The sequence below is a fragment of the Pinus tabuliformis genome, chromosome 6, assembly GCF_031772625.1.
Source record: "Pinus tabuliformis cultivar Carrire ecotype Pingquan chromosome 6, CPIR1, whole genome shotgun sequence".
Taxonomy (NCBI): Eukaryota; Viridiplantae; Streptophyta; class Pinopsida; order Pinales; family Pinaceae; genus Pinus; species Pinus tabuliformis.
Window position 1 is genome coordinate 1,366,572,576 of NC_142292.1, and position 11,078 is coordinate 1,366,583,653.

The 11,078-nt window shown below is 38.2% G+C and overlaps 1 protein-coding gene and 1 pseudogene across 1 annotated transcript; both read right to left on the minus strand.

Moving 5' to 3' along the window:
* Positions 1-5,930: 5,930 nt before the first annotated feature.
* Positions 5,931-6,251, minus strand: LOC149263709 (zinc finger protein KNUCKLES-like). Its single transcript, XM_089389969.1, has one exon. It carries the CDS (start codon positions 6,249-6,251, stop codon positions 5,931-5,933), a length of 321 nt encoding a protein of 106 aa, XP_089246095.1.
* Positions 6,252-6,612: 361 nt separating this feature from the next.
* On the minus strand, positions 6,613-7,378 carry LOC149263710 (26S proteasome non-ATPase regulatory subunit 13 homolog B pseudogene; annotated as a pseudogene).
* Positions 7,379-11,078: the final 3,700 nt, after the last annotated feature.

Consider the following 11,078-nt stretch of genomic DNA (forward strand, 5'->3'; position numbering starts at 1 on the left):
TTGCATACCTTGTACCCATGATTGAAATGGATTTTGAGGGTGGGACCAAGGTTGTTGCCAAGGATTCCAATTTGGTGGGGGTTGAAAGTTCGTGGGGTTGTTAAACCCTTGATTTTGTTGCCCCTACCAAGGTCTCCTTGAAACAAAACAGAGAGACTCAATTGAATTTGGGTCTTCTTGAAAGACAGCTTTGAGCCCAGGAATTGAAGGACAATCCTTGGTCTCATGGCTTTCTGAACAAATCACACATGTTTCTACAACTTTTGCATCCAAGGGACATTCCCTTAGGGCATGTTTCTTCCTACATTTCGAACAAAAGATGGCCAAAGCTTCAGCTTCTGCTTTCTGCTTGTTTTGTATCTTAAGGGTGTCTAGTTGCTCACTAAGGCTCCCTAAAATATCAGTTTTAAACTCATCAAGCATGTTGCCAATATCAACCCTACTTACTGATCCAGTTGCAGATTTGTTTGCTCTAATGAGAGAAGGATCTCTAGGCCCTTTTCCAGTTTCGGATTTTCCCCTTGAGAGATGGACACATAGCTCTGCTATATCATGAAGTGGAAGTTGAGATATATCTCCTTTTCCCATCATATTCAAAATATATATCCATTCATCTCTAATGGCTTTTAATAGAAGGGCTTTCAAGGTTTCCTCATCTAGGTTATTCATTTTTGCTCTTTTCAGGTTGTATTGAAATATTTCAAGTAAATCCTCCAAGTTTTCATCTTCTTTTTGCACCATTTTGAATACCTCATCCTTATGATTGGTGGGAATACAATAGTCCAGGTATCTATCCAAAAAAAATTGTTTCATATCATTCCAAGTCCTAATAGATTGAGTGATTAATCCCATGAACCATTTTAGAGCAGCTCCCTTCAATATTGAAGGAAACAATTTGAGTTTTTGAGAGTCTTCCATATAGTCATAAGTTCGGCACACGACTTCAAACTCAAATAGAAATGTTTCAGGATCCTCACTTCGCAACCCATAAAAGTTTGGGAGGACAGATGGTGAGATGTTTTTCATTGTTGTTCGAGATTCCTCATCAACTATAGGAAATCCAAATGAGTTATCTCCATCCCTATTTCCCCCATTGTTACCTCTACCTCCTCTAAATCCATTTACTACTTCCTCTGTCATGATAGTTTCCTCAGAGATTTCGGAGTCCTCTGTTTCTTCTACTAATGGTGAACGAGGAGGAATTTCTCCTTCTTCTTCTTCAGGTGATTCTACTTCCTCAATTACAATGTGTTTTCCTGTAGAAGAAATGGTCTTTTCCTAACTCAGATTCGGTGGATAGTGTGGGAGAGTCTCCTAATTTAGCTACTACCTCTTGAATTCCAGGAATGCTAAGGCTAGGAGTGTGAGTTGGAGATGATGGAGGTGTATCTTGTCTATACCTTGAAGTAGATGGAGTTGTAAAAATCGAACTCTTGGCCCTAGCTATAAACCTTCCCCTAGAATCTCTTGCTATATGCGTGTCATTTTTTATTTTTCATAAAGTCGGGCTAATAATTCTCTTTCTGATCTTCCAGATCACTCTAGGTGCAAGAAGAGAGCATACTCAAGAAATTTTTGAACCAATAACTCTCTTTTCTGATCCTCCAGGTTACACTAGGGGAGAGCATACTTTGAGAAGTTATCAATTTTTACCTTCCTCGAAATTTTCTTGTTTTTTTTTAAGAAATTGGCTACCTAGTTTAACTTCCCCGGCAACGGCGCCAAAATGTTTGGTCAATTTAGTGTGTCCTAAATTTCTACATAAATTGTCAATCCGTGAGTCGTAAATTGTTGAATGTGAAGTGCACTATATATGCAAGATAACTGATTTCTTACTTCTTTGTCGTTTTTTATTTTTGGTTTGTTTTTGGGTTGATCTTTTGTTGATTCCCTAATGTGAAATGGCAATTCCAAAATTCAAGTATGGATATAAGTGTTCAAGGCAATGGTGACCTATAAAATAATTTCCAAACTTCAAAGTTTTCAAAAAGGTTTTCAAACTTGCAATGATGAAATCAATTACTAAGAGAAAATAAAAATGTACCCAAATTCTAATTAAACCAAACAGTGAGCTAGTGACTATGAAACCCAGTATCCTTGCTGCTGTATAAAAAGAAACTGAACTCAAAGAAATTCAAAAACTGTAAGCAAATTAAACTAAATCATATTACATCAACTCATATTCTGACCCCTCACTGTTCGACTCGCTCTGGCTATAGGAGGTAATCATAAACAAATTGAGTAATCTGATATCTAAATTGAATAAAATGAAACTAAGATCAAACTACGCATTCATACTTCAATCCCTTACCATTCGACTCGCTCTGGCTATAGGAGGTAATTGAAAATGACATGAGTAATCTAATTACTAACTTGCAGAAAAATAAACTAATATCAAACTATGCATTCATACTCCAATCCCTCACCATTCGACTCGCTCTGGCTATAGGAGGTAACTGAAAATGACATGAGTAGCTTAATATCTATCTTGCAGAAAAGTAAATGAACAAAACAAAACTGAAAGAAATAAACAGTGCTGGAATTAGAGCTCAAGAAAATAAATCATCGAAAGGACAAGATAATTTCATGTCATTAGTCATTAAAAAGCTATGTGCAATTGCCCAGGTTGTCTATTAGAACCTGAAAGAAAAACACTGATCAGTTAACAGTCATTAGAAAGCATAAAAGAAACTATGGACAACAATCAACATGAATACCATAAGCAGTGTAATATATACAAGCAAACGATTATGGCATCAGGAACGTAAAGGAAGAAAGCATGAAACTATACAGTAATTACAGAACCTTGGTGTACAGGGTCCCTCTACAACCTCGGCCAATCAGCAATCAATCACAAATTGAACTTAAAAACACTGTCTTCTCATGTATTAAAATGCAGTCATAACATAAGGATTAAGTCACAGCACAGTGGGCTCATAAAACAGTCGAAATTACATACAAAAAGCTAGCTAATATGCATATGATAACGCATTATTTATAACTGAGGATGATACAACTACTTCCTAAAATCTGCGCTGATAAACAGACACGTGAATAACCACGTCTGGAAATCTAGCGTGATGGTAGCCGTGACAATTAAATCCAAGGGGGTTGGCTGTTAGATTTGGTTCATGGAGCAGTCCACAAGTGTTAGCACGCCTCCTGATATTGAGGAATTTGCCACGCAAGTCTTCACGTGGTGAAAAACAGAGTTCTGCCACCGTAAAACTCTTAGGTTGACCACGGCTTTGACTATCCTTGACCATGGCCTTTTGTGAGGGATAACCAAGGGGACATGTTCCATGTTCACATCATTTGCAACTTGCCCATGTGGCCGGATTCTCCAATAGACACCTGTAACATAGACTTCAACAAAAAGGCTGCGGAAAGTTGAGATGGCTACGGAAAGTGACAAGATTCCATAGCTGACTGAGCAAAAATCTAAATCAAACAGCAGTCACAAGACATAGTTAGGAAACCATTCTATATGCTCTTTTTAAACTAATATGCAATGATTTGACAGCTTGGTGGTTTAGGTAACTGGAAAAAAGGCTAAAAAGGTGTATAGGGAAGATGCAAGTTTGGGACTCAACACTTACCAACCTAAATGCCTTCTCTAATGAATCAGGTTCTCAAAGGCAAACCTCATGTTGGATGTTATCCTTTAGATTCCCTATGAATACATAAACCATATGCTCCTATGGAATATCATTTACCCTTATATTCAACTTTTGGAATTCCTCATTGTGCTCCACTATTGAACCGTTTTGTTTGAAATTTATTAAGTGGCTAAACAAGGTGTTGCTCTTTGTATCCTCATAATGTGCTATCATTTCCTCTGTAAAAATTGACCAAGTGACAATTTGTTTACAAGATCAAATCCATCGATACCATACAAATCAATTGGGTTCTAAATATAAAGTTTCCATGTGTACCTTTTGTGTGTTTTGTACATTATGGAGATCAAAATATTGCTCTATCTATAGTGTCCATGTTATGGGGTCCTTGCCATCAAACTTCCCCATATTGATCTTTAGAATATGGTGGGTCTTCAATCCAATATTAGAGTCTATTAAATCATGATTAACATTTCTTTGTTCTCATCATGAGTTTCCTCTACTACCTTTTCACCATTAGGAAGCATTTCGTGTAGCAAATTTTCCAAACATCCCTTCAAACCTTCCATGTCTTTATTCAAATATTCAATGTTTTCTTTTGACTCATTCATGCCTTTCTTCAAACCATCAATATTAGCTTCCATTCCATTCTTCAAACCATCCATCTTAGCTACCATGCCATTATTCAAACAATCCATCTTAGCTTCCATGTCATTCTTCAAACCATCCATCTTAGCTTATGTTACTTTTTGTGAGAGTGAAATTTGTTGCACTTGGTCTCGTAATTTTTATATATCACGTTGCATTTCTTCCTCTTCTTCATGAGTCATAGAAGATATTTTGGGTTTCTTACTAGGTGTTTCCATTTTATTTCTTTGTGGCATGAATTAATGATAATTATTCTTTACTATTCCCTTTGAGTCACTTCAAACTAATTTTTCAAACAAAACTTATGCAAATTTTAAAAAAGACTACACACCTTTTATTTTTTTGTTTTTGTTGGACACCTAATCCTAAATGGGTTAGTGTGGAAGCCGAATGGACAAAAGGAGTCCAAGATACCTTGGGATGTGAAACCCAACGGTCAAACAATGTACTATAAATGTATATCATTTGTCAATAAAAATTGTACTGCATGTTTCCCATGTGTGTTTAACATGGTATCGGAGCTATGATGTGTGGCCTGTGTAGTTTTCTTCCTCACAGTTTATGCCTTAGGTAGAAAAAAAAAATGCCATGTTATTATTTCCTGCGCAGCTGGTCTGAGTCGCCCTGAATAGCGTTGGCCTGGTCTTCATTACCTGTAACGTTCTATGCATACCTGACGCTCCTGAGCACTTTGCCTTCCTGCGGCTTCCTGCTTGTCAGAACTATCATTCCTTAGCCTCGTATGCAACGATTTTTCCCTGAGATATTATGCCCTGACATGACATTCTACTGCGCCAATTGTGTTAGGTAGAAAGGAATCGAATGCTTATCTTTTGATATCTATTGTTAATATTTGCTAGTTATGCGTTAGGTTTTCTACCCTGCAATTCCCTACCAACTCTGTCAATCCTGACATTTCCTCAGCGTTGTCGATTCTCTTTCGCCATGAATAAGCGTTGGTCTCTGTCCCATGCAATTTGTAAATAAATTCAAACAAAGAAAAAGGAAATGGTCCCTGCTCGGATTAGAGGTCAGTTTGTGAGGCAAACTAATGATATCGAAGCAGCTGGTGCTAATGGGGTTGTTTATGGTGTCGATTCCTTTGAAGATGAGGATGATGGGTATGTACATGGTTCTATCATGCTTGTTCAAATGCTACTTGTAATTCTGTTGTAATTTTAAGCGACAATTACTCATTTGTTATTGATTTCCTCGGAAAGAATCAAGAAGTTCCTCATTGTACAACAAAGCATATGGAACGTCCTGGTCGTTATCTTCGCGTCGGTCATTGTTAAGAATGAGTTGAAACTCCTGCATGGTGATGTATGAGGTTTTTTTTTGAAGACTGTGACTTAACTATTGTGTTGCTGAGACTCTTGGTTTCTGGCCCTTTTCCACAGAAGATAAAGAGGTCGACACCATTTCGATGTCATTTCTGGCCCTTCTTGTATTGTGCTTCTGAGAGTCTTCGTTTCTGGCCCCTTTCACAGCAGATAAAGAGGTCGATACCAATTCGATGTCATTTCTGGCCGACAAAATGTTGGACGCCAACTTGATAGGCGACTGCTCAAAGTGACGTTGATTATAATTTGATAGGTACACTCTCTGCAACTCAAAATTGTGAGAAACTGTGCCACTGGAAGCAAATAAAGAATTACTAGGCTGCTACCCTACGACAGGAGGATACTGAAAGCCGTCAGTTGGCGGGTTATTGAGAACTGGATTCGATTTGCTTGCAGTTCGGTCATTGATATGGGCATTCTGATGTCCTCCCAGTGCCTTAGAACTGTGGAACACTTTTGAGCAATAGCGACAACGAAAGACACGGCCTTTAGGGCCTTGAGCGGTCCTTGTGTTCTTGGAAGCAGAAGCCACTAACTGTGGCACCACGTTACGGTCGTTGCGGCTGAAATTCGTGTAGTGTTGGGTGAGATCCACTCCAAACAGTCTGAGTTGTTGCTTCTTATGATCGCCGTCTGAAGCCATGGATCCGCTGAATATTTGTATATATGACTTCTGGATTTCGTAGCGTTATATTTCTAACACCGTTTTCCATATATACATAGATATAAATCGCACACCGGTCGACCAATCCTCTCAGCTCTTTGCTACTAGAACAACTTATAATAGTTACATCCACGGCTTTCATAGAAGCGACGCAACTAATTTTGAAGATATACCCCGCGTTAATTTGCCCGTTTAGTGAGTCTGTTTAGAATGCCATTGATCATCTTGATATCAATTGGCCTTTTATGAGTCTGTCGTGAGGAACGAAACATTTTCAAAATATCAAATATAAACTTTTGATTAACCATAAATCATTTCGTGATCATTCTCGTAATTGATGCCTTCGTCTACACTTTACTTTTCAATCATGATGCCACTAAATCTGGGGTTTCAGCTTCAACAGCCAACAGAGTTGTGTGGACTTTTTGCAGCCAATTGTCAAGCTTATCCCTTAAGGATTTGATCTGGGGTATTCCCAGCACTCTAGGCTGTACCCAAGATACATGCACAGTCGCATCAACTTGGTCAATAACCCCTTCAATTAAATGAACAGAAAGGCTTTTCATGAGGAGATACTCAACATCTTCAATTGATAATTTGGTTCGGTCTACAATGATACTCAGTGGGACTGTTCTATCTTCTGAAGGACGGCTAAATATGATCTCCATCAAGCATAGGATATTAATCTTTTCCAACAACTTTTTCTCATTCTCTACAAGCGCCGGTTGTGCATTAAGAGCATCCCTATGAACATGACACAGTTCTTGATATCGAGCTAAGTCACCAGCATTAAAAACTTGTAAAATATAATATAGCCACTCTACACTCGTACCCAGAAGACTCTTCACAATTGGATGTGCCAACAGTTCTCCAAAGTTGTATATGTTATCTCCAAGTAATTTAGCAAGAGACAAGTCAAATGCTAAATCCAGCTTGAACGGTTCCGAAAGAGACTCTACAGTAGTATAAGCCAGAAACAGAAGAGCACTTTTATAAAACTCAGCAAATTCTTGTCTCGACTTATGATACTGAGATGAGACCCAATGGTAGCTTGCATAAACAGAAGGATCAATATCAGTCATACTGTCCAGTTTGGATAAGCGCATCACCAGCCTTAAAAACTGCGAGGGCTACGAACTGTTCGAGCTTGAGAAAAGTGGCAAGATCAGAGAATACTGATTCGTATCCCAGTCAAGGCATATGAGCATTCAAGTCCTGTCTATGACAGTGTTATAATTGTTGAAGTTTTGTTAGCCATCATTTCTGATTCAAAAGGGAAGGAGTATTTGAAGGATCCAAGCAAGTTTGCAGTTGCTGCTGCCCCAGTTGTGGAACTATATTTAAAACTCATTATAGTTTATGTTCCTTGATTCATTTGCTGCACATTTACAAAGGATTTTTCTGTGTCTTTGTACTGTGAGTGGGTGTTAATTTTACTCATTGGGTCATAGTTGTAATCAGTCTTTTAAAGGGGTGTAATTTTGACAATGAAGAATATGCCTCGAATTACTGAAATATTAGAGTTCTTAAAAACTCTGATATATTCCTCTAATCATGAAACATTCCAAATCAGCAAAGGCTCTCTCTCAGAAATTCAGACATGTCTACAATATGCACAAGAGAAAATTGATTTTTTGCAGCTTGAAACACAGCTACAGCAAGAAGAATTAAAATGAAGGAGTCATTCTGAACCTGTTTCTGTTCAGAACAATGAAGCAGACTCCCATAAACAGCAAGTCAATATTGTTCAAGTTCATTCAAATCCAGTACCTAATAAAGCAGCAATTGTACATGCAGATGCAGAAACTCAGTCTGCACTTCCCAAGCCCATCATCAGACCTTGGGAACAGCTTGTCCACAACAAGCATAGAACTGGTCTTGGATATGACAAGGACTTGTCCTTTCATATTCCAAACTACTCAAAGCATATTCAGTTTCAGAGTGCTGGATTCATTCATGACAGTTCACCTGCTCCTCATGACAGTTCACCTTCAGCTGTTCTAGATTCTACCCCTCTTCCACAGCAACAACAACAACAGATCGTGAAACGCCAACACTGTGACCGAGTTGGCCATCTGAAAGATCACTGTTTTGATCTTCATCCATGTAAGCACTGCCATAAAACCAGTCATTCTTCACACAGATGCTTCAGAAACAAACGTCCTGCAAGAACAAAGATTCATCTTGGATGGATCGCTTCTTGGCAATGGGCATCAACAGCCAAGAAGATATTCCAAACACATGTTAGAACTTGTTCCAGAATATTGAACAGTCTTGCAGTTGAGTTTCCTCCATCATCTCACCTTGTATCTGACAGGGGGGGAAATGATGGTCATCTACAAGCTTCAAAGTCACATCAAGCGAGCCTGAGCCACAACCTGCCATACCAGTTTCAGAGTTGTAGCCAGAGACTATGATGCCCGTGAACATGCCTTCAGTTAGCAATCTGGGACACTTCCTCTAGCAGAAGACTTCAGCTTCTTGCTAGTTTTGGAAGAATTCCAGGAACACAATTGAGAACACTTCCTCTAGCAGAAGACTCCAGTTTCTTGCCAATTTTGGAAGAGTTCCAGGAATTGCATTAAGCATTCCAGAGTTGTTGGTCATCCTTAAACCATCACAGGTTGAGACTTCCCTTTTCAGGTTGAAGTTCTCCCTTTTATGCGGGGTGAGACCTCCCTTTATTGGTTGAAGGTTTCCCTCTTCAAAACAACAGGAGCACTTCCTCTAGCAGAAGACTTCAGCTTCTTGCCAGTTTTGGAAGAGTTCTGGGAACTGCACTGAGCGTTCCAGTGTTGGTGGTCATCCTTAAACCACCGCCCTTTATACCAACATTTCATAGAGCACATTCAGCCTAGTGTTGCCATGCATTTTTTGCACATTTTGTATTACAGCTCTCTTCTTGGACTCATACATAACCCTTCAGATTAAGGGGGGGAACGTTGGACACCTAATCCTAAATGGGTTAGTGTGGAAGTTGAATGGACAAAAGGAGTCCACGAGACCTTGGGATGTGAAACCCAACGGTCAAACAATGTACTATAAATGTATATCATTTGTCAATAAAAATTGTACTGCATGTTTTATCTTTCATATTTTCTAGTTGCCCATGTGTGTTTAACAATTTTTCTTTGTAGGAGATTGATTTTGAATCTAATGTATCTCTTAAATTTCGGATCTCCACGGTCTAAAAAATTTTCTTGTCGTAGAATTTAGAGTCCTCTTACCAACCCCACAGGTCTGATCGAGATTGGATTCTTGAAGAAAGAGTTATACCCAATCTCCCCTGGTGACCTGATTATAGACTGGTTCAGTAGAGCGAATTTGTATGCAATGCCACGTGTCACTGTTTCAACCTTCGGCCCTGTTTGAGATGGAATTTTGAAGCATTCAAAAACCCTAACTTCCTTGATTTGTATATTCGAAAATATAGTGAGAAAGTTCTGAAATTCGGACGCGATATTAATCACGATTTCGCCTCAAATGGGTGTTTTTCACCTTTTTCAGCTTCATAGAAAAAAGGTTATAGAGAAAATTCCACAATGGCATGTTTGAAGTAGCAAAACCCTAGAATCCAAAGCTTTGATACCAAATGTTATGCAACTAGCTCACAAAATAGAATAACAGATAGATCAACGACTTCAAAATACGCCTCTTCGAGGGGGAAACCTCCTTTACATTACACAAATGAATAATTATTAGATGATTCAAATGACAAAACTTCATTTCTATACATAGGAGTCTAAGGGGTCACAATATAATCAGAGCCGACATAACAATACTAAGGTAAGGGCACAACAAGTTTCAAAAATTCAAGGCTAAAGTAGAGAACTTGATAGAAAGTAGGATCAATATTCTAAGATTTGACAGTGGAGGAGAGTACACTTCAAAATAACTTGTTAGCTTTTGTAAAGAAGTTGGGATTAAGAGGGAGCTAATAGTACCCTACAATTCTCAACAAAATGGATTCGTTAAAAGAAAGAATAAGCCCATTGAAGAATCTTTCACTGCTATAATGCATGATAAATATTTTCCTATGTTCTTATGTGGAGAAGAATCCTTAACATCTTTATACATTTAAAATAGAATTCCTCATCAAATTCCAGAAGATATGACTCTTGAAGAAGCGTTCACTAGACAAAAGCCAAAGTATGGGAATTTGAGAATATTTGGCTACCCGGAGTACTTCCATGTTCCTAAGGATAAGAGGAATAATCTAGAACCCTTAGGAAATAAAAGAATATGTTTTGGTTGCAGTGAATTGTCAAAGGCTTATAGAATGTACATTCCAAAGTAGCGAAAGGTCGAGGTCAATCGAGATGTTACCTTTGATGAGAAAATTGCATATTGGAAGTCTAAAGAAGTTTATATGGACTCCAATTATTAAGAAAATCATGAGGCTTATAAGGAATAAATTTAAAGTTATATAGAACATCCTAAAGAGTCATAAGGGCCTCGTTAACATATAGAACTAGTTTTGGTTTCTAAGATCAAGAAGAGACCATCATGGCTTAGATCCACCTTAGAAGAAGCAAAAGGAAGTGCAGCTCTGGATGAAACATATATAGAAAGTAATCAATAGAAAAGGTTCTCCAGTTATGCAGATATTATGACTAATATCATTGATGAATAATCTTCCACTTGGGAAGAAACAACTAGCTAGCAAGTGTGGAAGGATGTTATGGTTGAAGAATATCAATCCATCATGAAGACTGATGTATGCGAGATTGTGTCGAGACATGAAGGGAAGATAGTGGTGACTTCAAAATGGATATATAATATCAATAATGTTTCATATGGAAGTAT